Genomic DNA, 27,238 nt, shown 5'->3' with positions numbered 1-27,238 from the left:
AGCTGATAAACAGTCATTTATTCATTCATCAACTATTCAGTACTTAGAGTGGATTATTATCCTTCCTTACCCTACAGGCGTTCTGTTTGGAAATAAAATTACATAAACAGTTGTTGTACCCATGTGGCATTATAATTAATAGACGAGTATCCTGAGAAGTGGAAAAGAATACCTAAAGAGGGTATCAATGTGCTCTCAGTTTATTCGAAGGGGATTTGTAAAAGGAATGGTTAGTGTGGATCATTTTTGGGTTTCCAGTTTAGGTGAATAGTAGAGAACTACCTGAATGAAAATAATGGAATTGGTAAGAATGAGGAAGGAGGGAGGAGTTCAGTTTGGGAATACTACATTTGAAGTGTATGTAGAATATCTACGAGAAGATGCTTCATAATAAATTGGCTATTTGAGGTTAAAGGTCTAGAGTCTGGAAAATTACAATATTAAGGTGGCATCATCATAGAAGTGCCTAGAGCAGAGGTGAAGCCCTAGCAAAGAGGGTGATGTGTATGTAGAGTTGGACATGTGGTTCAAGCAGGGAACCCTGGGGATTATCATCATGGGGGGGGCGGGCAAAGAATGAGAATTCTCCAAAGAAGAATAAAGATATAGCCAGAGAAATGAGAAAATGTTGTGTTACAAAGGTCAGTAGAACTTCAAAAAGGTAGACTCATTTGTTGCAACAGGAATTCTTTAAGAACTGGGGAATATCTATTGGGTTTCTTTCTTTTTTTTTTTTTAAGATTTTATTTATGAGAGAAAGAGTGCATGGGGGGAGGGGCAGAGGGAGGGAGAAGCAGACTTAGCAGGGAGCTCAACGAGGGGCTCATGACCTGAGATCATGACCTGAGCTGAAGGCAGACGCTTAACCAACTGAGCCACCCAGGCGTCTGTCCGTTGGGTTTCTTGATTAGACCTTTGTTAGAGTATAATTCTATCCTGGTGACTAGCGCAGTAGTCATGCTGTATTAGGTAAAAAAGTCCGTGAGAAGTGACACAGTGGAATCAGAGAGGGTATCACGATGGCTGAGTGTTCGGCTGATGGCTTGGATTGTTCGGGGATTCTGTGACCTCCGCCTTTGTAAAATATTTGATGGTAAAGTTGTGAATCTCAAGCCTCTTGTAGAGTTCTCTGAGAAAATGAGCATCTGAAACTTCGTAACACCAATTGAAAACCCTTTTGTTATTTTCGAGATTTTATTGGAAACTTGATGCAAGCTACTATTTAAAAGCATTTTATGCATTTGGTCCTGATGAGTGACTTTTTCTTTCTTACCCTTAGCTATTTTCATCTGTCACTTTTGAAACTGTTGAAGAAAGTAAGGTAAGACCATTAAATCAACCAACAAATCCTAACTTTTGGAGAGCAAAAGTATGAATGCCTAACACCTAAGTCTAGATTTTTTTTTTATAGGTAAAAGGGGTTAGTAAAGGCAGGAGATGGTCACATGATATAGTGTTTTGTACCAGAGATATTCTAAGGCGAAAACAGTGAACATGTGGATTCATGGTGACTATAAGTGTCACTCCATTAAACTCCCACATTGTGAAAATTGTGAATTTGCCTCTGAAGGAAGTATTTTATGTGTTCTATGCAGCATCTGTAAATTTTATTAAAAGTGGCTCCAGGTTTGTTGACTATGTCTTCCCAGGCCCCCAGAACCCGGGCAGTGAGGAATGTGAGGAGACACGCTTGTTCCTCCATCATCAAGACTTGTCGTGACTACCCCCAGCTCGTACTGGTAAGCTGCTGGCCTCAAACCAGGTAGCCACTGAGACCTGTCAAGTTTAGTTACATTCCTCTGTAAATCCAGCCCTAATTATACCTCACATAAATAGAAAACTAGGAACTATAGCTTTGCTTCAAATAAGCATTCTTGAGTTGATGCCTTCTTCCTCTCCTACTTAGTAGTGGAATTAAAAATGCAAATATATTCCTTCGAAATGAGTAGTTCTTTTCCATGTAGATGACCAAGTTTTTCCTGTCAGTGTACACATCTTTCCTATGTGATGTTTACTGCCAAATGGTGTGCCTAATCTTGAGAGAAGCCAGATGCAAATCCCAACCTTTTTTGGAGGTTTCTATAGGAAATTTAGCACTATTCCAGATTAGAAGTTAGTCAAAAATTTCTTCTCTGAATACACAGCAGTTACGTGTCTCCTAACATATATAAACAAACGAATCTTTGTCTGTGAATATACTATAAAACTGAAATAGAAAAAAAGACCTGTTGTTTTCACAGTTGTAGCATGGGACAGTACAGTTACCCAAACACCCGAGACAAGAACCACCTTCTGCCTAAATTGCCTTACTTGTTTAGGCAAAAGAACAACATTCTAACTAAATGACTTAAGTGACAGTCTTATAGGCCTGACCTTCCTAGGAATGCCTTGATTCTCTCTCCACCTTCCTTGAGTGACCCACCTCTCCTTAAAAATCAGACCTTCACCACCTTTGGGTTTTTTTCTTTGTAATCTGCAGCCCAATTTTGACATGCTTTATAACCATGTGAAACAACTCCTCTCCAATGAGTTACTCTTGACACAAATGGAGAAGTGTGCCCTCATGGAAGCCCTGGTTCTCATTAGCAACCAGTTCAAGAACTACGAGCGTCAGAAGGTGTTCCTAGAGGAGCTGATGGCACCAGTGGCCAGCATCTGGCTTTCTGAAGACATGCACAGGTAGAGGAGAGCCTTTGCCCCAGACCCTCACTGCACTGGAGCACCCCTTCTGCATTTGAAGAGCTGCCCCGGGTGGCAGTGTAAGGATGTCAAGGTGTGACGGCCCCATCGTGACCTCTGAAGTTCTCCAAAAGCAGTCTTTTAGTCTAATCGCTGAGACTGTCATCTTGAGTTCCGAGGTGTAGGGAGAGGGAAGAAGTGAGTAGAGGTGGGCAGTACGGTTGGGAGGCCGCAGAGCGCTTGCAGTGTCTGTACTGTAGTGCCGGCCCGCGTAGACACATGAGCACGGCCAGCAGGGGCCACGCGAAGTAGGCGTCACACACTCACTGTGCCCATGTAGCATTCTCAAGCCTGCATCCTTTTTGCTAATGACATTTCAGAAGTGGGGAGAGAAGTTTCAGCCTTCACATGACAGCAGGCAGTAGGATTAAATTCCTCTCAGCCGTAACAAGTGCTCTTTGGGGCCAAATAATCATAGCTTTTAGCTTTTGTGGAAGAAACTGTCTGTGCTTCAAATCATGGTATGACTCGTCTTTCCCACTCCAACCTTCAGAGTGCTGTCAGATGTTGATGCTTTTATTGCCTATGTGGGCGCCGATCGGAAGAGCTGTGACCCAGGCCCGGAGGATCCCTGTGGTCTAAACCGCGCACGAGTGAGTAAGCCTCTCCTGGGAGTGGGGCGCTCTGTGGCCGCAGGTAGGAGTAGGGTGTTAACCATTTGTAGAGTCTCTTACAGATTTATGTTTTTCCTGCGTGCGTGAGAAATCTGGGAGTCTCCACCTCCCTAAGTTTCTCCTTCCTTTTCTTTAGTTTTGAATTCTTGAGTTAGTTCCCACAGCAGAGCAGATGGTCTTTTCTTTGAAGTCATTATTTTGGCTTTAAGGATCCCCAAATAGCTCTGAAAACTGAAGGTATAATGAGGAATTGGGTCAGCAGTGTGCGTCCTTCCTGCCACTGCTGTCTGGCATGTAGTGTCCTAAAGGTGGTCTAACTTGTAAACCTGAGATTCTTCAGTTCTGTGCTATTCAAATAAGCATTCTTCCTGGCTCCAGTATGGCAGAAGTCTTATTAATTAACCTGGCAAGTAGTAGGTTGGTTGAGAGTACCATGAGTGAGGATTATGGCAAGAGGTGTCAAGACAGGCTGGAGGGTCCAAGGTCAGCCAAAAACAAGACGAAATGTTGGCGGTCTAAGCACTTGGTTGTGAAGCAGCATCCAGGCCACCTTTTCCTTGGGATCCTGCAAGAGGGTCACTGCAGCCCTTGGAAGGACAGCTTCATGTAAAGGAAACTTAAAGAGCCTACCACTGATGCAGAAGATGGCAATGAAAGGACCCCTCTTAGACTGACCCTAAAAGGAACAGGATGGGGTGGGGTCCTTTCCTTCTCTCTGGCCTGTGGTATCACATTTGCTATAACCTTGCATATGTGTAATAACACTTTTGATTTTTCTTCCTCTTTATGTTTACCTTTTGTTCTACGTTTTTCTGTAGATGAGCTTTTGTGTATATAGCATTCTGGGTGTTGTGAAACGAACTTGCTGGCCCACTGACCTAGAAGAAGCCAAAGCTGGGGGATTCGTGGTGGGTTATACGCCCAGTGGAAATCCAATCTTCCGTAACCCCTGCACAGAACAGATTCTGAAACTTCTTGACAATTTGCTTGCCCTTATAAGGTGAGTTGAAATAATGGTTTTCTGTTGTTTTATTTTTTTTACCTTAAGAATCTCAAAAGTGTAATCTGTTGATATTTCTTCAGGTCACAGTGGTTAGTAAATGAGGGATTAGTTCTTCTTTCTTTCTCGACTGGGGTCCCTTTTTTTAAAAATAACAGTAGTCCTCACTCGCGTTAAGTCTTGCATTCCAAGTGAACACATGACGGCTGATCCCCAAATGGCTTTTCTCATTTGGAGCCTCTTCTCTGTGTTCCTCTCCTACTTCCTTATACTTTATCCCTACTTTTTACTTTAGGTTTTATTTGTCCAAATTTTTGCCACTAAAGGAGTTGTTCATTGGGAGCAGGACAGTTGCTTTCTTAGTGGTGCTTCTCTGATATTCAGATGAGCTCATCTGAAGTTATCAATAACAACTCTACCTGCCAGTGGACCAAACATGCAGTGGCTGATCATGCCCAAGGAAGGCATGATACGTGTTCCACCTCCGTTTCCTAGGTCTTTAATTCTCAAAGCTGAGTCCTCAGACCAGCAGCAGCAATCACCTAAGAGCTTGTTTGAAATGCAGAGTCGGGACCCCACCCCAGACATACTAGGTCAGAATCTGCATTTTTAACAAGATCTCCAGGTGGTTTGTGCTTACATTAAAGGTTCAGAGTCACTGTTAAAAATCACATGAACTAATGTATTCAAGTGGAAGTGGGCCAGGCCTACACTTGTTCGTTACCTGAGGTGTTTGATGATTCAGGGACACGCTACAGAGAAGAGTAGGCAGTGGCTAGAATTCAGTTCTTAACTGGCCAAAGCAAGGTTTGATTCTTTTTTATTTCATTTATTTAATTTTTTTAAAGATTTTATTCATTTATTTTGAGAGTGAGCGAGCAGGGGAAGGGGCAGAAGGAGAGGGAGAAGCAGCCTCCCCGCAGAGCAGGGAGCCCAACTCGAGACTTCTTCCCGGGACCCTGGGATCATGACCTGGGCCGAAGGCAGGCGCTTAACTGACTGAGCCACCCAGGTGCCCCTTGATTCTTAAGCTCTCAGTATTTCTGAGTTACAGGTTAGAGCTCTGTTCCAGTGGGTTTTGGCCTCTTACCCAGGGTGGAAGAGCAGCATCTCAACTGGGCGAACCAAATTACTCATGTCCCTGGGACACTGTACGAGAAGCAGACTCCCTAGATCATCAGCTTAAGAATCCAAGGGTTTAAGTTAAGGTTGACCAAACTGCAGAGCTGGAGTGTCTGAAAGAGTGGTCATTGGGGATCTGTGGAAAAGGGCCTTATTTTGTTCTGATTTCAAAAGGAAGAAAGACATTTCAATAAAGAAGTATGGTTTGCATATTGAGAGGATAGTAAATATTAAGTCAAGAAAATTTTTGCTTCCATATTGATGTTTTTAAAACCAGAAGGTTCTTCTGTAGCTTAGAGAAAAGTGGAAGTGATGGAATCAGGTAGCAACATACTATCTTTTTAGGCTTGTGGCCAGAGTCCATGTGGTGGGAACCCAGACCCGGAAAGAAAGTTCATTCCTGGTTGGGCGAAACCACAAGAATATATGGTTGCCATCTTGTTACTTTTCTAAGAGTTCAGTGTTTTGGAAAATCCCGAAGTCAATCAGAAGATATTTTGAAAAATGTTCACCACAGTTATGGAGCAGTTTGATTCTTTGAATAATGTATGTCTGGAGCTATTAGAGTCTTGTCTTGTTTTTATAGTAACTTTTATCTTGAAGGATAATGTAAGGGCACAAATAGATCTAAGGAAGATCTGTGTCTCTGTCAAATAAATAAATAAAATCTTTAAAAAAAAATTAAAAAAAAAAAAAAGAATTGGTGGACTTTTCAATAGTTTCCAGCATTTTATTGTTACAGATAGTGCAGCCATGGTGCTGTTAGCATTCTTGTAAATGTCTTTTGGAGCATGCATAATTTCTTTTGGGTTGGAATAGAATCCTACATGTAAGAGTAGAATTCCTGGTTCATGAGGTATGCATATTTTCCGTTTTACAGATAGAACCAAATAGTTTTCTAAAGTGGTGTACTAATTTACATTCCCAGCAGTTGGGTATTGGAGCTGTGAGTTTTAACTCCTTGACAGATAGTCTGATAACTAACAAGCCACATGTGTCTGGCTATCAAGCACTTGAAATGTGACTAGTTTGAAATGAGATAAGCTGTAAGTGTCAAATACAATCAGATTTCAAAAACTTAGTACACAAAAGGAATATAAAATACCTTGTTAATAATTTTTATATTGATGTTGAAGTTTTTTGGGTTTTTTTGTTTGTTTTGCTGCATTGGGTTAAATAGAATTAATATAACCTGTTTTTGTTTTTTTAAGCTTGGCTGGCTAGAAGATTTTATTTATTTTATTTATTTTTTATTTTTTATTTTTTTTTATTTTTTTAAAGATTTTATTTATTTATTTGACACAGAGAGAGAGAGCGAGAGAGGGAACACAAGCAGGGGGAGTGGGAGAAGGAGAAGCAGGCTTCCTGCGGAGCAGGGAGCCCGATGCAGGGCTCGATCCCAGGACCCTGGGATCATGACCTGAGCCGAAGGCAGACGCTTAACGACTGAGCCACCCAGGCGCCCCTATTTTATTTATTTTTTAAAAGATTTTATTTATTTGAGAGAGAGAGTGCGCAAACGCACGCACATGCACTCACACAGGAGCAGGGGGAGGGGCAGAGAAGTGGACTCCCCGCCGAGCAGGGAACCAGACGCAGGGACTCGATCCCAGGACCCTGGGATCATGACCTGAGCTGAAGGCAGACGCTTAACCGACTGAGCCATCCAGGCACCCCTGACTAGAAAATTTTAATTGGCTTATGTGGCTTATATTATATTTCTGTTGGATAATGTTCCTAGGGGGTCAGATGGAGGACAGATGTGGGGAGCAGAACTCGGGTTCTCAAGAGGTGCATTGTCATCATCGTCTGTTTAGAATGATAACAGCTTTTCTGTTAATTTGAAGTTTGTTACATTGTATCTGTATGTCCTCTATATATTTTATTGAAATCTTATATGTGTGAACTCTGGTTTAGCATAGTGATTATACTCAGCTGTTATTACTGAGAATATTTCACATAGGTACAGACCATGTAAAACTTGGAACTTTTATTACCTGGTTGTCTTTTTCTTTGCCGAGCAATAACTAGTTTTCTCTTAATGTGGAAGCACAGAACCCTGCCTTGCAGGTGTGTCAGGAAAGGTGATATTTTAGGAGCCTAAACATTAGTAGTTGTGGATGTCCCTGCTACAAGCTCCTGAGTAGAAATCAGAGATACTGAAACAATGTATACTCTGAGTCCTCCTGCCACTGCTTGTGAGTTAGAGAAAGAGCCCCAGGGTACCATCATCTTCTTGAGCAGGAGGAGAGGGGAGCCCAGAAGGAATACAAGATTCTGTTGTAGTGTCAGGGATGTTTGACCAAGGATGTGTTAACAATACCTGTTTTTTAAATTCATTAAATTATATCTTGAGGTCACAATCACACTTAAAATTAAAGGATAAAGAAACAGCTTGTCTGCTCCCTGTCAGATTTAAGACTGAATTTCTTCTCAGTAAGAACTGATTTTATCAGAGATCATTTCATAGTATTAGCCATCTTCCCAAACCACCAAGAAAGACTTAAATTAGAAACTAAAAAGATGGCAGGGGCGCCTGGGTGGCTCAAGTGTGGCTCAAGTCCCACATTGGGCTCCCTGCTCAGCGGGGAGTCTGCTTCTCCCTCTGCCTCTGCCCTACCCCCTGCTTGTGCACAGGTGCTCTCTCTCTCTGTCAAAAAAAGAAACTAAAAATAGATGGCAAATTGCAGTTTTTCAAAGTAAGTGGGTCCTTTTACCAATTCTTGGCCTCCACACAGCAGTGTAGGTAAAGGCTAAGGCAGAGTTTTGGATGGCCTCACAAAATAGGAGCAAACTGAATCCAACAGCATGATTAAGAGATTATACACCATGACAAGTGGGATTTAGCCCAGGGATGTAAGAGTACTTCAGCACATGAAAGTAAACTAGTGTAATACACCATATTAATAATTAGAACAAAGGAAAAAACCCACCTGATCATCTTAATTGACACAGAAAAGGCATTTGACAAAAATCTAAATTAAACACCCTTTGATGATAAAAACACTTTTAGCAAGCTATGAGTAGAAGGGAATTTGCTCAACATGAAAAATGATTCTTATGATAAATCCATAGCTTATATCCTACTCAGGGGTGAAAGATGGAGAGCTTTTCCCCTACCATTAGTAACATGACAAGGATGCCCAATTCCAGGGCGCCTGGGAGGCTCAGTCACTAAGCGTCTGCCTTCAGCTCAGGTCATGATCCCAGGGTCCTGGGATTGACTCCCGCATCGAGCTCCCTGCTCGGCGGGAAGCCTGCTTCTCCCTCTCCCACTCCCCCTGCTTGTGTTCGCTCTCTTGCTATGTCTCTCTCTGTCAAATAAATAAATAAATAAAATCTTTAAAAAACAAAAACACAAGATGCCCAATTCCACTGCTATTCGACATTGTGTATTGCAAGTCCCAGAGGGATAATTAAGGCAAGAAAAAGAAATAAAGGCGTCCAAATTGGAAAAGAAGTAAAACTATCTCCATTCACAAATGACATAGAAAATCCCCCAAACTCACAGAAAAAGATATTACTGGTAATAAGCAAATTTAACAAAGTTACAAGATACAAGATCAACATACAAAAATCAGTTGTTTTTGTACATTAGCAATGAATAATACCAGAAAAAAATGAAGAAAATAATTCCATTTATAATAGCATCAAAAGAATAAAGTATATAGGAATAAATTTAACCAAGGATAAGAAAGACTTATACACTGAGCACTACAAAACATTCCTGAAATTAAAAATAATCTAAAGGGAAAAGCATCCCATATTCATGAATTAGAAGATTTAATTTTGTTGAGATGGAAAACTACCCAAAGCAAACTACAGATTCAATGCAATCCCTACTAAAATTCCAATTTCCAATGGACTTTTTTGCAGAACTGGAAAAGTAGGGTTTTCAGATTAATATGGAATTGTAAGGAGCCTCAGAAAGCTAAAACAACCTTGAAAAAGAACAAAGTTAGGGGACTCAAACTTCTCAATCTCAACTCACTACAAAGCTACAGATATCAAGTTAATTTGGTGCTGCCATAAGGATAGTCATAGAGAGCCCAATCAAAAACCCAGTCAAAAGACTTGGATAGACATTTCTCCAAAGAAGATAGACAACTGACCAACAAGCCCATGAAAAAATGCTCATCATCATTAGACATTAGGGAAGTGCAAATAAAAACCAGGAGATCACTTCACACCCAAGAGAATGGTTATAATAAATAGTAATAATAATTTTTTAAGAAACAAAATTATGGGGTGCTTGGGTGGCTCAGTCAGTTAAGTGCTTGCCTTTGGCTCAGGTCATGATCTCAGGGTCCTGGGACTGAGCCCAGTATCTTCTCCCTCTCCCTCTACCCCTCCCCCCACTCGTGTTCTCGCTCACTCAAATAAATAAATAATCTTTAAAAAAGAAACAAAATTATGGGGCACCTGGGTGGCTCAGTCAGTTAATCGTCTGACTCTTGATTTCAGCTCAGGTCATAATCCCAGTCGTGAGAATGAGCCCTGTGTCATGCTCCATGCTGGGTGTGAAGCCTGCTTAAGATTCCTTCTCCCTCTATGCCTCACCACCTCCTGCCCCCCACCACCCCCAAAATTGTATAACTTGGCAAGGATGAGGAGAAACTGGAACCCTCGTACATTGCTGGTGAGGAACGTGAAATGGTTCAACTGCTATGGAAAAAAGAAAATGGTTAATTTTTCAGAAATTTAAATATAGAATTACCGGGCACCTGGGTGGCTCAGATGGTTGAGCGTCTGCCTTCAGCTCAGGTCATGATCTCAGGGTCCTGGGATCGAGTCCCGCGTCAGGCTCCCTGCTCCTTGGGAGCCTGCTTCTCCCTCTGCCTCTCTCTCTATCTCTCATGAATAAATAAATAAAATCTTAAAAAAAAAAATTAAAAAAATATATATATAGAATTACCACATGACCTAGCATTTCCACTCTTGCACGTATACCCGAAATAATTGCCAACAGGTACACAAATACTTGCTGACGAATGTTCTGCCTGCACTCTATCACAATAGCCAATCAGTTTAAACTCAGATATTCAGCCATAAGAAGGAATGAAGTATTGTTAACATGCTATAATGTAGAAGAACCTCAAAACCATTATGCTAAGTGAAAGATGCCAGACACAGAAGGCCACATATTGTATAATTCCATTTATGTGAAATATCTAGAATAGATAAATCCGTAGAGACAGTAAATTGGTGTTGCCAGAGCTGGAGGAAGGGAGAAATGGAGATTAACTGCTGCTACTTAACTGTTCCTACTTAATGACTATGGGGTGGGGGATGGAGGGTGTGACCTGCCGTTGGCCCTTGTCCTTCCCTGAACTTCCCTGAAGTTTCACATATTAAAAGTTGAGGGGCGCCTGGGTGGCTCAAACAGTTAAGCATCTGCCTTTGGCTCAGGTCATGATCCCAGGGTTCTGGGATCGAGTCCTGAATTGGGCTCCCTGCTTGGCGGGAAGCCTGCTTCTCCCTCTCCACCAGCTTGTATGCTCGCACGTGCGTGCACACTTTGTCTCTTTCACTGTCTCTTTCAAATCAATCTTTTTTTAAAAAAAAAAAGTTGAGCTGATGGTTGGACAACATTGTGATATCTTAAATAGCACTGAATTGTATATACTTTTTAAGATTTTATTTATTTATTTGAGGTATTTTCTCAAATCTCAGCCATTTTCTAAGGCTGCTTTATTTTAATATCAAAACTAGACTTTGTGTTTCTTCAATAAACATCAGTTCTTACTAACGTACAGCATTCTTGTGAAAACCAAATGAAATCATTGCTCTGAAAACCCTTTGTAAACCATAGGATAGCAGGTAAATCTTTGATGGCTTCATTAAATAGCCTTCAGGAGCATTGAGGAGAGAGCATTTAACTCTGATGGAGAGAATGGAGGGTCAGGTAACAATGGAGTTGAAGTCTGAAGGTTTATTAGCCAATTGAGGCAAAGAAGAGGAAAGGTGAGGGGAACAGCATGAGCAAAGGTGAGCAAGAGGATGGCACACTTAGAAACAAGGTGGGCGGGGCGCCTGGGTGGCTCAGTCGGTTAGGCGACTGCCTTCGGCTCAGGTCATGATCCTGGAGTCCCGGGATCGAGTCCCGCATCGGGCTCCCTGCTCAGCGGGGAGTCTGCTTCTCCCTCTGACCCTCCCCCTCTCATGCTCTCTGTCTCTCATTCTCTCTCTCTCAAATAAATAAATCTTAAAAAAAAAAAAAAAACAAGGTGGGGGTTGATACATATGCACACTAGGGTCATAGCCCTCTTCCTGTACCAAGGCAGGGGTAGAGAAGACTGCGTCCTTAGCTGTGACCTTGTGGTCGCTATTTAATTTATCTGAGCTCCCTGAGCCTAGATGTGGCCTAGCGTCACTAAGCCATGGGCATGGACACACACTAATAGCATTGTTGAGTTGCTGCTTGATGCAGTTGTGCCCCCAAGGTTGTGCTCATTTCCTAGAAGAGTAACACGTAAGACTCTCCTTTTTTTTTTTTAAGGTTTTATTTCTAAGTAATCCCTACATCTGATGCGGGGCTTGAACTTTTACAAGCCCGAGATCAAGAGTCTCGGGCGCTACCCCCTGAGCCAGCCAGGCGCCCCCAGAAAGGTCTCTTAAAATCATTGGCAACTACTGTGCTGCAGCTACTCAAAGTAACAACCTTACTTGAGTTTCCTTTTTTCATCTGTTACATGGGGAGAATAAAGCTCACCAACCCCCAGAGGATTGTTGTGAACGAGACAAAGCTTGGAGGGGGCCTCCATAAGGCCCTGGTTTGCGCCGCCTCCTCACGTTAGCAAAGGCTAGTTGTTTGGTAACAATGTTCCGAAGTACGAGAACCCAGGTCAGGAAACTTAACACAGCCTTTTGGAATCACGGAGACGAGTGAATGAGAGAAGGTACAGTGTAATTTCAGGACTGTAGAAGGAAATAGGTTATGAATTCCCGTTAATTCCAGTGGGATACTGGTGAACAGTCAGAATGTGGTTTGGAATAAGAATATGCGTCATCTGATTCCCGAAGATGGTACATAGCCCTCCAGTTAAGAGTCAGGCCGGCTAAAAACAAAAAAAAAATCTAGTCCTAAAGTATGCTACTAATCAAAAAGGAATTTACTTTTATTCTTTGAAACACTTAAACAGATGAATGGCAAAATACGTTTGCTTAGTTGTCAGTAAGACAAGGAGTTCATACCGTCTTCCACAGAGGAGGCAAAACTAGACATTGACAGTGCCAAAGAGGACAAGATAGGCATAAAAGCACTTGTAAACACAGATGTAGAAATTACAAATAAGAAATTACTAATCCAGGGGCGCCTGGGTGGCTCAGTCGTTAAGCGTCTGCCTTCGGCTCAGGTCATGATCCCGGGGTCCTGGGATCGAGCCCCGCATTGGGCTCCTTGCTCAGTGGGGAGCCTGCTTCTCCCTCTGCCTGCTGCGCCCCCTTGCGCATGCGCGCTTGCTCTTGCTCTGTCTCTCTCTCTCTCTGACAAATAAATCTTTGGGAAAAAGAAAAGAAACTACCGATCCATCGTTAGATCTTAAAATAGTAACAGTAATTCCTTAACATCACCAAATGTCCCATCAGTGTGCAAATAGTACCAAAATATTTTAGGTGTTTTTTGTTTGTTTGTTTGACTCAGGATCCAAACTCGGTCTGTTCGTAGTGTTTGAGATGTCTTTGATGTCTAAATTTGTTAGTTGCCCTGTCTTCTTTTCAATTTATTTGGTGAAAAAACTAGGTTTGTACTTGTACGGTTTCCCCTAGTTTGGATTTTGCTGATTGCATCTCCATAGCACTGTTTAACTTAGTCTACTTTAGTTTATATTTCTTACAAATAATTAGATCTAGAGCAGGGGTTGGCAGGCCACAGCCCAAGGGCCAAGTATGGGTCTCTGCATATTTTATAAATAAAGTTTTATTGGAGCACGCCTTGCCCATTCATTCACTTATTGCCTATGGCTGCTATTGTGCTTCAGCAGCAGAGTGGCATATTCAGGAGAGAAAGCATATGGCTGGTTAAGTCTCCAGTATATACTATCTAACTCCTGGTCTATAAAATTAATCTGATACTGGTCATTTTTTAGTAGAAATCTTTCCTAGGTGATGATGGGTTCAATGCAATGGTAAAAGTGTCCAGGTAGACTCTTGGGGTGTGTGTGACAGATTGATTTGGGACAGAAGTAATGACCGAAGTAATGTAAGTCAGTGAAAAAGAAAGCTAAATTATTTAACACATCATGCAGGGACAGTTGGCTCTCTCGGATGGGGTGGGGGGGAGTGGATTCCTTCCTGTCATCATACAGAAAAAGAAGTTTCAAATAGATTAATACACTAAAGACTCCTAGACTGTATTTATGGTATCAGGATAGTGAATGAGTTCTTAAGACACAAGAAGAACAAACCATGGTGAAGGTCAGTACGTTTGCATTAAAACTAAAGCCCAGGAAGATGGCAGAGTAAGAAGCACTAGGAATCTGTCACCCCATCTAGATTAACAGTTGTACTGGCAGAATCTGATTTTGGAACTCTGGAATCTTGAAGGCTTGCAACTTCCACAGGAAGACTTGAATGGTAAATTGTGGGTAATTCCAGTCAGTATGGGCTCTTAGCGCAGTAGCAGCTACCTAGCCCCCAGCCCCTTGGCAGGCAGCTGTGCACATGTTCCTGGAGCAGCTTGCACACAGCTTGTAGAAGCAGGGTGGGCAAAAAGGCCCCAGTTCACCAAATATTGGAGATCTGTGCTCTGATCACTGATTGCTACTTCTGATCACACCAGTGCAGACACGGACATTGTTGCAAGCCTCTTCCCCTCCTGCTGAAGTAACATTCAGGAGATTTAAAAGGCCATTTACCCCGTCCCCTTTCATTTTTCAACTTTTCCCCTTTTGTGAGCCAGACTAAAGTTTAGGGCATCTTTGGGCGCCTGGGTGACTCAGTCGTTAAGCGTCTGCCTTCGGCTCAGGTCATGATCCCAGGGTACTGGGATCGACTCCCGCATCAGGCTCCCTGCTTAGCGGGAAGCCTGCTTCTCTCTCTCTCCCACTCCCCCTGCTTGTGTTCCTGCTCTCGCTATCTCTCTCTCTGTCAAATAAATAAATAAAATCTTTAAAAAAATAAATAAAGTTTAGGGCATTCCAGAACAACTGCATATATGGGGATAATTAAAAAGTGGTTGTGCATACCCAGGGAAAGGCTCAGAAAAGACCTGAGAAAACATTGAGTTTATACCTCAGTGGATCTTTGGCCCAGAGACAGCCTACAACAATCAAAAAAATCAGTATGGGGAAGAAGAATATGATTTTCAGAGTTACCACATCATTAGACTCAAATGTCCAGCGTTCAACGAAAAATCAGAAGGCATGCACAGAAAGTATGACCCATTCAAAGGAAAAAAATAAATCAACAGAAACTATCTCTGAAAAAGATCTAAATGTCAAGCCTACTAGAGAAAGACTTTATTTATTTTTAGAGCATTCGCGAGTGGGGTGGGGGTAGGGCAGAGGAAGAAGGAGAGAATTTTTTTTTTTTTTTAAGATTCCATTAATTTATTTGACAGCATAAGAAAGCCAGAGCAGCAGGGAAAGGGAGAAGCAGACTCCCCACTGAGCAGAGAGCCCAAGATGCTGGGGTCCATCCCAGGACTCTGGGATCACGGACTGAGTGGAAAGCAGATGCATAACTGACTGAGAGAGAAAGGGTGGGTGCGGGGGGGGGCGGATCTTAAGCAGGCTCCATGCTCAGTGCGACCCTGAGATCATGACCAGAGCCAAAATTAAGTCAGATGCCTAACCAACTGAACCACCCGGGCTCACCTAAACAAAGACTTTATTTTTTTTTTTTTAAGATTTTATTTATTTATTAGAGTGAGGGGAGCGGAGAGAGAGAGAGAGGCAGGCTCCCTGCTGAGCAAGGAGCCCCATGCAGGGCTCAATTCTAGGACCCGGGATCATGACCTGAGCCAAAGGCAGACACTTAACCAACTGAGCCACCCAGGGATCCCTAGACAAAGATTTTAAAACAACTGTCTTAAAAATGCTCAAAGAACTAAAAGAAGATGTGGAGAAAGTCAAGAAAACAATGTGAACAAAATGGAAATATCTATAAAAGGAATAGAAAACCTAACAGGAAACCAAAAAGAAATTCTGGAGCTGAAAAAGTACAATAACTGAAATGAAAATTCACTAGAGGGATTCAAAGGCAGATTTCCAGAGCAGAAGAAAGTTAGTTCCTGGCTGCCTCAGTCAGAGGAGCATGTGACTCTTGATCTTGGAGTTGTGAGTTCAAGCCCCCCCATTGGGTGTAGAGATTACTAAAAATAAATAATTTTTTTTAAAGTCAAGATAGGACAATGGAAATTAATGAGGCTGACGAACAGAAAAAAAAGACTGAAGAGAAGGTAACAGCCTAAGGAGTATGCGGGTCACTATCAAGCAGACACTAAGAAGAATTGTGGGAGTGCACTGTTGTGGGAATATAAAATGGGACAGCTGCTGCAAAGAACAGTTGGATAGTTCCTCAAAAAAATAAAAATATCATATGATCCAGCAATTCCAGTTCTGGGTTCTCAAAAGAATTGAAAGCAGGGTCTCAAGAGTTATTTATACACTCAAGTTCATAGCATCATTCATACTAGCTAAAACGTGGAAGCAGGGGTGCCTGGCTGGTTCAGTCGGAGGAGCATGGGCCTCTTGATCTCAGGATTGTGAGTTTGAGCCCCACATTGGGCATGGAGATTGCTTAAAAACCTTAAAAAAAAAAAAGTGGAAGCAACCCAAGTGTCCATTGATGGATGAATGTGATATTTACATACAGTAGAATATCTTTCAGCCTTTAAAAGGAAGACAGTTCTTCAGTATGCCACAACATGGATGAACCTTGAGGACAGTGTGCTAAATGATAATAAGCCAGTCACAGAAGGACAAATCCTGTAGGGTTTTACTTACACAAGATGCTGAATATGGTCACAATCCTAAAGTCAGAAGGTAAAATGGTGCTTGCCAGGATCTGGGGGAGGGAGGAATGGGATGCTACTGTTTAACAGGTAGAGAGTTGCAGTTTTATAAGACAAAAAATAGGGGATGGATAGTGGTGATGGTTGCACAACAGTCTGAGTGTATTTAGTACCACTGAACTGTACACTTAAAAGTGAGAAATTTTATGTTATATGTATTTTACCACAATGGAAAAAACGGGGCACAAAGCCTATTGGAAATATTAGTATAAGCAAGTCAGGCCACAGACTAGAAGACTTGTGCAGCACATGAGTTGCAAAGCACAAGTATCCAGCAATTCTACGTGTTTCTGTCCACCATAGAGAAACTCACACGTGTACACAAGAACTCTGCAGAAAAGCTCATTCCTAGAAGAGGGAACGAACTTACTAGCCCTCAGGGAGGTGGGGAGATTAACTAGAATTAATTAAGTGGCATTCTAAAAGTTGAAATGATTGTACTGATTGTACATGGTTAGATTTAAAAAAAAAAAGTGTTGAGTGTTTTTTAATTTAAATAAGCATGGTCTGAAATGATCTGTTCGGTGTGCATCTTAAATATTTAACCCTGCTGGTGTCTTTTTTGTAACTTTTGTATTTTGTACAATTTTTATTTTTTTGTAACTTTCCCTATGTTTGAAATGTTTTATAATTAACTTTTAAACGAAAAATAGGTAGTTACACTCTCTGGCTGTAGATTGTTGGTGGTGCCATTGCTGTGGGCAGGAGGAGGGGCTGATAGCTGTGGATGGCAGGTAGCTCAGGTCCGTAGTCATTGCTCCTTAGTTCTACACAGCCAGGGACTGCTCAGGTAAGGCATTTTGGTCTTCTGTTGGGAACTGTGACTCTTCTTCCAGGAGGCAGAAGCAACTGTCAGAGCATTGTAGGGTCCAGGCTCTTAGAATGAATACCAGACATCTGAAAGTGAGGGCATTTCATTACCCGCTGTGTTCCCCCACCTGTGAAAGCACAGAGCCTCTGACATTTCCTCCTTTCTCACCAGCAATCTGCAAACTGGGAGTGCCCAGGCATTGTCTCACATTTAAGAGGATTTCCCTTTTGGGGTGCCTGGGTTGCTCAGTTGTTTGGGCATCTGATTCTTGGTTTCCCCTCAGGTCATGATCCTCAGGGTCGTGGGATCGAGCCCTGCATTGGGCTCTGCCCTGGGCTTTTGGAGTCGCCTTGGGATTCTCTCTCTCCATCTCTCTCTGCCCCTTGCCCCACTCGCATGCGTGGCATATACAGGCTCTCTCTCCCTCTCTTTAAGTAAGTCTTGGGGTGCCTGGGTTGCTCAGTCATTAAGCATCTGCCTTCAGCTCAGGTCATGATACCAGGGTCCTGGGATCGAGTCCTGAGTCGGGCTCCCTGCTCATCGGGGAGCCTGCTTCTCCCTCTGCCTCTGCTGCTCCCCCTGCTGTGCACGCTCTCTCTCTCTCGCTTGCTCTCTCACTCGCTCTCTCTGTGTCAAATAAATAAAATCTTTTAAAAAATTAAATTTTAAAAAAGTCTTTAAAAAAAAAAAAGAATTTCCATTTCTGGCTTTAGATTGTGCTATCATCCAGCTGTCTCAGGATTTGCTTCTCATCTTGATGCTTTTAGGTGTTGAATACTATACAGCCAAATAGTCTATTCCCATTTCCAGGGAAACATTTAAGTATTTGTATCTTATTTTCTTTACCCTGTGGGGAGTAGTGTTGGCCAGGAGATCCATCTATGTGGATGTGTAGTATCACTGAATTATGGGATGAAACCCATTCTTTCCTTCTGCAGCTGACTAGGAAAAGTTCACATAGCATCCTTGTTTCTTGCAGAACTCACAATACTTTATATGCATCAGAAATGCTGGCCAAGATGGCAGAGCCTTTCACAAAGGCTCTGGATATGCTTGAAGCGGAGAAATCTGCAATTTTAGGTAAGAAATCTAACCTTCTTTTCTTTCCTTGAAGTTTACCTTAGCTCTAATGGACTCCCGCAACAGCGTTGGGGTACCCATGTCACCCGTCACCTCCTCCTCGCCTGGCACCACCTCAACTGCCTGTTTCTGTGTGGAGCTCCTACAGAGTCTCTAGGAACAAGTGCATTGACTTCATTATCTTGGGTCTTCCAAGGCAGTTGTTCCCCTCTGCCACCCCCCTCTGCACTGTTAACCCTTCCAGGTAGAGGGGTGTGTCAGAGCCTTTAGATGATAAATAAACGATGGTCTTTTTGACCTGAAGGATATTAGCAGACTTTTCCTGCTTTCACATATGAAAAAAAAAGTGGTAAGTCAGTTAAGCTCTTAAATAAATAAATCTTGGAGCGCCTGGGTGGCTCAGTTGTTAAGCGTTTGCCTTTGGCTCAAGTCATGATCCCAGGGTCCTGGGATTGACTCCCACATTGGGCTCCTTGCTCCACGGGGAGCCTGCTTCTCCCTCTCCCACTCTCCCTGCTTGTGTTCCCTCTCTCGCTGTGTCTCTGCCAAATAAATAAATCTTAAAAGTAGTTAAGCTCAAATATCTTTAATTAGCAATATATTATATGTATATAATCAAAAATCTTAAAGGAATAGATTCTAAACCATGTTTCCCAGTTGTTACCTTGATTCGAATGCTGCTTTAACTCATTTTTCCCATTAGCAAATAATTATGCAATCCTGTGATATGTGCTGGGAAGGAAAGTGGCCATGTGTTTATTGGGAAACATCACCCATGTTGGAGAGGAGTCAGAGGACTGCCTCCTAGTAGAGACTTGAAGGATAAGTAGGAAGGAGCTCATCAGGTTGGGGGCAAGAGAAGATGTTGAGCCTTCTGGGCAGACAGAAAGGCAGGTACAAGATGCTGCGGCATGCAGGAAAGAGGTGTATCCAGGGAATAGAGGGGGATGTCCCACACGGCTGGAACACACAGAGCGAGGCAGTGGTCAGAAGTTAAAGCCAGAGACGTCCAGAGTTGCCTAAACCCTATACGCATCTCTGGAGCTTTGTGCTGGCTCACTATCACAGCCTCCACAGTATCTCTTCGTTCCCAGCCATAACCTCTGCCTGGGCCTGGCTGTGAGTAAGCAGGCCAGTGAGCATTCCTCGGCTGTGACATTCCTGAAAAGAAGGGTGTCAGTTGGCCTTGCTGGAGCTCGTGTCTGTCTGACTCGGCCTGCACGGTCCTGGGCCTTTTCCTTTTGGCATCAGTGCACTAAAGGTTACAGAAAATAATAAAAATAGAACTTCCAAGAAATGTCTTGCAATTACTATAAAAAATAGCTGTTGCTTCACCACCCATTCCCGCTCCCCTACCCTGCCATTCAGTTATTCAAATTAAACCAGGAATTCCTGCCATAGAAATAGATGTTCGCCCAAAACATACTAGAATGGACAAACAGTTCCCTCTGTCAGCTTCCAGCCATGAGCAAGACTTGAAATAGATCTTTTGGATCTTACAGATCTCTGTCATACTGTGATTAGTGGGTTTCATTATGATCTGTTTTACGTATTGGGCTTTTGCATAAAATGTTGCTTGAAAAAGAGGTTCCCCAACTTAAAAAGGGAGGGGGGCATCCCTGGTGCTTTATGGAGAGAGCATTTTGAGCTGTCACCGTGTGTTTTGGTACAAGTACCATCTGAAGAAACCCAGGCAAAAAGTTGGAGCGCCCAGGTCTGGCCTGAAGTCCTGCGTACTGAAATAGCTTCACCCTTTCCCTACCAAAACACTGTTGTAGCGGTCACCTCAAGGGGGGCTCTTAGCACCTCCATCTGGTAGAAGACATGGCCAGCTGCTTCGCATTTACGGCAGTTGTCACCCCCACCCCCAAAACTCACCTGCCTGCCGTAGGGTGTTGGCAGGTTAAGACCCTTGGCAGCAGAAGAGCATGTTCCCGACCCATCTCTCTCTCTAGGCTTACCTCAACCTCTCTTGGAACTGAATGACTCTCCTGTCTACAAAACGGTCTTGGAAAGAATGCAGCGTTTCTTCTGCACCCTCTATGAAAACTGGTAAGAAACCAATGCTGTTTCTCTCTAATCTCTTTTTAGGCACGCATAGTATAGGAATGCCATGGATAGGACTTCTGATGTAGAAGTCTAGTGTACAGGTAAGATGAGGCCAAAATTTGACAGGAAGCCAATGATCCTAGTATCACACCGAAATGAATTGGCTGGCTTTCTTGCATTTGCTTTTTTATAATTGTCATATGTGTCTCCGCCCTAGCCATGACTTGAGATTTTATGCCTAACTTGTCTGCTTCCGGTGCATAAAATGCTGAGACCACAGTGTAAGATCCAGTGAGTGAGGCTGCATTTTCTCAGAGCCCTCACTACTCAGCTACTTTGAATAGGACTCTGAAGGCCGCTAGCCAGACTTTGTCTTTGGGTCCTGGTTGTAGGATGGGGAGGTAACCGGCCCTCCCATAGCACACCACACCCCAGACATTGTCCTCACTCACCCAGTGCTCCGGTCAGCCAGGCTAACCAAAAGAGACTGTGTTGTAAATCCATATTGCTTATGAAGTAATGAAGGCTACTGTTGATCTTGGGTGCCAACATCTCTCTTTAAAAACATGCTAAATCTACTATCAAGTTCCCTTAAAGGCGGGTGAGGGGTGCGTTACTGATTGAGCTGAAGGTCTCTTACGAACCAAATGCAATTGCTTTTATAGCTGAGAAGTCTTAGCATAGGCTAGAAATTCCTGGGGCATTCGGGGCTGGCAGGGACAAAGGTGAGGTTTGTCACTGGCCGTGATTTTCCCTTACAGTTTCCATATTCTCGGGAAGGCGGGTCCTTCCATGCAGCAGGACTTCTACACTGTGGAGCACCTTGCTACTCAGCTCCTCAGCTCGGCCTTTGTCAACTTGAACAATATTCCTGACTACCGACTCAGACCCATGCTTCATATCCTTTCCAAAGTCCCTAGATAACCCAAAACCCAGAGGGCCGGAGGGTTGCAGACAGGAGCAGCTTTCAGGCACCAGAGGAGACAGAGCTGAGCAGGTGGAATAGATGGGATCATTTATCCAACTGTGTGATAACCACAGGAAGTGGACGAGAAGATTGGCGGAAATGCAGGAAAAACAGGAAGGCAGGCCAGCGGGGCTGGAAAGTGTTTTCCTTAGGGGTAAATCTTGATCATCCCACTTCTTGGAAATAGGAAAGATAAAGGTTTTTTTGGTTTTTTAATCTCTTCTACATCCTGTTGGGTGCTTCCTCTCATACTTCATTCTCATTTGGACTCTTTTTTTTTTCTTTCTTTAAATGTTTTTGAGAGTATCTTTCTTCCCTGAAGTTATAAGGAGACTAGCAAAGGAGAGCGTTCCTCCTCTTTTTTTCCTTCTGGGCAAATAAGTGTCTGTAATGTGCAGCCTAGTAGCCATTCCTGAGCAGCCCGGGGTTTTGGAAAAGAGATTGAAGATTTTTGTTTTTGTTTTTAAGATTTTATTGATTTATTAGAGAAAGAGAGAGCACAAGTGGTGGGGAGGGGCAGAGTGAGAGGGAGAAGCAGACTCCCTGCTGAGCAGGGAGCCCGATGCGGGACTCGATCCCAGGACCCTGGGATCATGACCTGAGCCGAAGGCAGATGCTTCACCGACTGAGCCACCCAGGAGCCCCGGATTTTTGTCTATTAACATAGAATGTCCTTGGCATCTTGCAGGTCCTTTGGGGGTTGACTCTGCCCATGGACATATCCTGCTACGTGGCAGGAGAGGGGTGCCTTAGAATGAGAGGGGTCTGTGCTCATGTGCTAAAACTTCTTAACCCACCGCCCCATGGGTCTTTGTGAAGCCTCTGGTGCTCTTCTGTCCCCCGGAGCACTACGAAGCCCTGGTGTCTCCAATCCTTGGACCTCTTTTCACCTACCTCCACATGGTAAGAGATTGGTCAGAAAAGGGAGCAAAGAGGACCCTCAGGCAGGTTGGCCTCTCATGAGTCTTGCAAGTCAGGAGTTCCTGAAAGTGTTGTCTCCTGGCCCTGTTCAGAGGTCCGTGCAGCGGTCCCAACACAGCAGGCTTTGCTTGCTGCAGCGGATTGAGCACCTCCCAAGAACTAAACTGGTTCAGTTGCCCATGAAGACCTGCAGACTCCAGTTCTGCTCCTGACCTCCAGTTAACTGAGGAGAGGTGGTCAGGGGAGTGCCTTCCCTGGGTCTCTTTCCCCGACTGTGGGATTAAGCAAAAGGACCAGCTAGGTGGAGAACAGTGTCCAGAGAGACCTGGGAATTCTAGAGTATCTTTGATTCTTTCCAAGCATAGGATACCCTGTCCTCGTCATGGGCATGGGAGAGGTTCTAGAAACCACATCTGCTGGTTTAACCTTGTGGGGCTTCCCAGGGCTCTGTCATTGAGACCTAGAATCCTCCTCGGCTCATTCTAATCATGAAGTGGACCTTAGATATTATCTGTTTCAACCTCCTCCCCACTATCAGCATTATTTCCCTTTTGTTTTCCCAGAGGCTTTCCCAGAAATGGCAAGTCATCAACCAGAGGAGCCTGCTGTGGTAAGGAGCGTCTCATCTCTTGGTGGAAAACGCTGCCGTTCAGGGCTAGAAAGCAGCAGGTTATGGCCGTTCTCAGCCTAGATGGGAGCCTGCTTGTCTGTGACCGTTAGGCATACTCCGGTCAGGCCTTTATAGGAGGGATCTTCAGCTGCCTGAGGAGGGTGCTGAGACATCCTTACCCACTTTGGATTTTGATCCAGTACCTCTAGCCAACTGGATACAGTCAAGTAATAATGTCTGCCTCAGTGGATCATTGTTGTCCCATTCCCAGCATTTGTGTGGAATGTAGACCAAAGGAAGCCAGGAGAAGGAAGTGAGCACAGAGGGTCTGGTTAGGGTCACTGTTTTCCTTGTCCTTCCCTCTTTTGCACTCCCGTGGAACTTGGCCCCCTCCTTTCCTGCAGTGGGGAAGATGACACCACAGATGACAACCCAGAGTCTCAAGAGATGTTAGAAGAACAACTGGTGAGGATGTTAACCCGAGAAGTCATGGACCTAATCAGTAAGTGGCATGTGGGACGTAGGGGTAGTAGGGAAGACTTTTTCTGGAAAAAGAATTGGTTACTCACCCAATCCCATTAAGGCATGTTTACAGCATTACTGACAGATCGATTAAGAAATAATTAACTAGGGCGCCTGGGTGGCTCAGTTGGTTAAGCGACTGCCTTCGGCTCAGGTCATGATCCTGGAGTCCCTGGATCGAGTCCCGCATCGGGCTCCCTGCTCGGCAGGGAGTCTGCTTCTCCCTCTCCCACTCCCTGTTTGTGTTCCCTCTCTCGCTGTGTCTTTCTCTGTCAAATAAATAAAATCTTAAAAAAAAAAAAAAAAAAAGAAATAATTAACTAGGTAGAAGCCCAGGTAGTCCTTAAATCAACTTAAGGACATTCTATGAATTGTAAACTGTATTGTGTTTGTAAGACCAGAATATGCGGGAATGGTCTAAAATAGCAGGAGAAATTTGGATTAATGGTAGGAGTAACTTCCTAGTTTTGTCAAAATATAGGGGGGAAATTTTTTTTTTTTTAAAGATTTTATTTATTTATTTGACAGAGACACAGAGAGAGAGGGAACACAAGCAGGGGGAGTGGGAGAGGGAGAAGCAGGCTTCCCGCCGAGCAGGGAGTCCGATGCGGGGCTCGATCCCAGGACCCAGGGGTCATGACCTGAGCCAGGCAGACGCTTAACGACTAAGCCACCCAGGCGCCCCCAAATAAGGAAAATTTTTAAAACTTGGGCATGAAGGTGGCTAATTTTCTTTTTTCTTTTTCGGTCATTTCATTTGTTTGCGATCCATAGCAGACCAAATCCATATCAGCCATTCTCTCCTGGTCACCTACTCTCAGAAAATTCTGTCATTTCCCTCTAGTTAATTGAACTTAAAGGGGACCAGAGCAGTCTGGTCAAACCTTTATTTCTGCTGATGAAGGTGATTTTGTGCCTGGACAGTGCCCCACTTTCCCCCATCTTCATCTGCCCTGAAGACCGTTTGGGATTTGTTGGCCAGAGGTGGCTGTTACCTGGTGGCAGTAAGCCCAGTAACCCCACTTTCTTGCTTTAGCCGTGTGCTGTGTTTCAAAGAGAAGCGCTGACCATGGTACTGCACCCCCTACAGATGGAGATGGTAAGTGAGCCTGCTGTGTGGCCCTCCCGAGGTCTGCCGTTAGACTCCGAAATACTGTCCCTTCTGTATCCAGGTCAGCTCGTGTAGAAATGGTTTCCCCAGCAGTCTGCGCTAGGGGAGATTTCCACATGGTTTCTCTCTCTGCTGGCCCTCTTGCTGTATTCCTCCAGCATACTCCCACCGGACTGCCTTTGCCCTTGCTGTTTCCTCCGCTAGAATAACTCTTCTCCCAGCTGTATCCATGGCCTGTCCCCTTGCCTCATCCACATGTCACCTCTGAAAGGTCTTCCATGACCAACTTAGAAAAACTAGCCACCCCAGCCAGCCACTCTGTGTTCCACCTTTGCTCTGTTTTTCTTCATAGCACTTAACACTGCCTGACATTGTTTTACTTCATGTATTCCCTGTTTCCCTAACTAGGATGTAAACTCCCATCAGGGAAGGGACTTCATCCTATTCCTGTTACATCCCCAGGAACTAAGTCAGTGCCTGCTACAGTGGGGTCTTCAAATACTTCAACCACAAAAGATCCTCAATGTTTGCAGCTTTTTGAGTAACTGTTCAGAGAATCTCCTGTTTCCCGCTATTTTTCAAACTTCAGCCAGGTGCATCTCTAGACCTGCCATGGGCAGGGGCTTCTGCGCCTCTCAGGCAGCTGGGGGGCTGTCTCAGGACTGCTCCAAGTCAACCTGGGGTACTCAGCTTTCCCTTACGTGGTGGCCTGCTCTTCTCTGTTCCGAAAGGATGGAGCTTAACATTCTGCTCTCTGCTTACAGATGAAGAGATGATGGCCACAGAGGTCGCCCCCTCCACCATGACGGAGCTTACAGACCTGGGCAAATGTCTAATGAAGCATGAGGTGGGTAGAGGGGGCAGGGGAGGTTTTTCTGCTTTCCGGGTATGGCGCCAGCTTCCACTTTTCTCAGCCTGTGATGCCATCAAAGAATTCTTTTGGGTAATGCCACTTTATATGGGTTAAGTTCCTGGTTCCTAAAGCCCCCAGAAAACAGTGGGAAAGGTCAAGGTGTCTCCCATGCCGGCATGGGCAAAGGCTTTCAGAAAAACACACGGGCATGTTATGGTGTTCAGCGCGCCCCCCCCACCCCCCCCCCGGCCTGAGCTTGGTCTCCTTACACATAGGTTTTCTCTTCTGTATGGATTGTTTTTTCTTCTTTTTGACTGCCTGATACACAGGGAATAAGCTTGTCTTCAGTAGCTGCTTTTATCACGTTCCTGTTTACCTATGAAAACTCTAGCTCCTCGTGCATAGGCCTACTCAGAAAATTGTGTTCATTTTCTCATTGTAATCCTTCATCCTTTCCCGCTAGGATGTTTGTACGGCGCTATTAATTACAGCCTTCAATTCCCTTGCCTGGAAGGATACTCTGTCCTGCCAGAGGACGACCACCCAGCTCTGCTGGCCTCTGCTCAAACAAGTATGGTTAATCACCCCTTCTCCTCACCCCTTACGAGAGGCTGGGGCCATGAGGATTCATTCGGTTGGAAGAATTGGGTTGCTGGGGCTCTCTGAGGGTACCTCTTTGGCCCTGAGCACAGCTGTGTCCCCAGGTGCTGTCAGGGACACTGCTCGCAGATGCTGTCACGTGGCTTTTCACCAGCGTGTTGAAGGGCTTACAGACGCACGGGCAGCACGATGGCTGCATGGCTTCCCTGGTGCACCTGGCCTTCCAGATCTACGAGGCACTGGTGAGTCAGACAGCAGGGAGGCCGGGTGCGCTGCAGCTTCGGCCCTCGGGGCCTGCTCCTGGGCAGTGGGGCTGTCATAAAAGTCGGCAGCTGGTGCCGCCTGGGGACATGGGTGTGGCGGGGGATGGGAAAGGCGGCAGGGCCCCGCCTGCGCCATGGCGTAGTTTTATAGACCCCCACTCCACAGCGTCCCAGGTACCTGGAGATCAGAGCTGTGATGGAACAGATCCCGGACATACAGAAGGACTCTCTGGACCAGTTTGACTGCAAGCTGTTGAACCCCTCTCTGCAGAAAGTGGCTGACAAGCGCCGGAAGGACCAATTCAAACGCCTCATTGCTGGCTGCATCGGGGTAGGTCACGCGCCTCCCGTAATGCCTCCGCTAGTGCTCCCAACCGGCTGGACCCACCCTTGTGGTCTTCTTAGACCATGTGTCTGTGCAGACCAGAGACCAGCTGGAGTCATGCTCTTTCTTTTAATTTTTTTTAATAGATTTTATTTATTTATTTGTCAGAGAGAGAGAGAGAGAGCACAGGCAGAGGGAGAGGGAGAAGCAGGCTCCCCGTTGAGCAAGGAGCCCAATGTGTGGGACTCGATCCCAGGACCCTGGGATCATGACCTGAGCCGAAGGCAGATGCTGAACCGACTGAGCCACCCAGGTGTCCCAGTCATGATCTTTCAAACAACCCGCTACTCCGGGCCCAGCATCAATTCTTACTTGTTTTCCACAGAAACCCTTGGGAGAGCAGTTCCGAAAAGAAGTTCACATTAAGAATCTTCCCTCACTTTTCAAAAAAACGAAGCCAATGCTGGAGACGGAGGTGCTGGACAACGAGGAGGGTGGCCTGGCCACCATCTTTGAACCCTGAATCAAACTTTTGGGCATTCTTCCTCGGCCTTTATTGTCATCTCTTCTTCCCCTTCGTAGCTAATCTCTAGGCCCCTCTCCACTGCCACCTCACTTTGCACCACTGTCAGCCTGG

At 44.4% G+C, this 27,238-nt stretch overlaps 1 protein-coding gene across 2 annotated transcripts in view; it reads left to right on the top strand.

Moving 5' to 3' along the window:
• XPO5 (exportin 5) overlaps positions 1 to 27,145 on the top strand; it is a 50,755-nt gene extending 23,610 nt beyond the window's left edge. For both annotated transcript variants that reach the window (XM_045866933.2, XM_045866932.2), the window contains 17 exons: positions 1,280 to 1,321; positions 1,650 to 1,739; positions 2,480 to 2,679; positions 3,233 to 3,332; positions 4,172 to 4,353; positions 18,280 to 18,380; positions 20,336 to 20,432; positions 21,191 to 21,327; positions 22,202 to 22,299; positions 22,881 to 22,927; positions 23,332 to 23,429; positions 24,486 to 24,548; positions 25,325 to 25,407; positions 25,877 to 25,984; positions 26,118 to 26,255; positions 26,443 to 26,607; positions 26,987 to 27,145. In XM_045866933.2, coding sequence (XP_045722889.1) covers positions 1,280 to 1,321; positions 1,650 to 1,739; positions 2,480 to 2,679; positions 3,233 to 3,332; positions 4,172 to 4,353; positions 18,280 to 18,380; positions 20,336 to 20,432; positions 21,191 to 21,327; positions 22,202 to 22,299; positions 22,881 to 22,927; positions 23,332 to 23,429; positions 24,486 to 24,548; positions 25,325 to 25,407; positions 25,877 to 25,984; positions 26,118 to 26,255; positions 26,443 to 26,607; positions 26,987 to 27,124 — 1,887 coding nt within the window. In that variant the 3' untranslated portion in view covers positions 27,125 to 27,145. The remainder of the gene's footprint in view (positions 1 to 1,279; positions 1,322 to 1,649; positions 1,740 to 2,479; positions 2,680 to 3,232; positions 3,333 to 4,171; positions 4,354 to 18,279; positions 18,381 to 20,335; positions 20,433 to 21,190; positions 21,328 to 22,201; positions 22,300 to 22,880; positions 22,928 to 23,331; positions 23,430 to 24,485; positions 24,549 to 25,324; positions 25,408 to 25,876; positions 25,985 to 26,117; positions 26,256 to 26,442; positions 26,608 to 26,986) is intronic.
• The last annotated feature ends 93 nt before the right edge of the window (positions 27,146 to 27,238 follow it).

Source organism: Mirounga angustirostris, unplaced genomic scaffold, assembly GCF_029215605.1.
Source record: "Mirounga angustirostris isolate CCGP_5_RB_7025 unplaced genomic scaffold, mMirAng1.0.hap1 SCAF_8, whole genome shotgun sequence".
In the NCBI taxonomy this organism is placed as follows: domain Eukaryota; kingdom Metazoa; phylum Chordata; class Mammalia; order Carnivora; family Phocidae; genus Mirounga; species Mirounga angustirostris.
The sequence above is the reverse complement of the archived record's forward strand: the minus strand, read 5'-3'. Positions and strand labels throughout refer to the sequence as shown.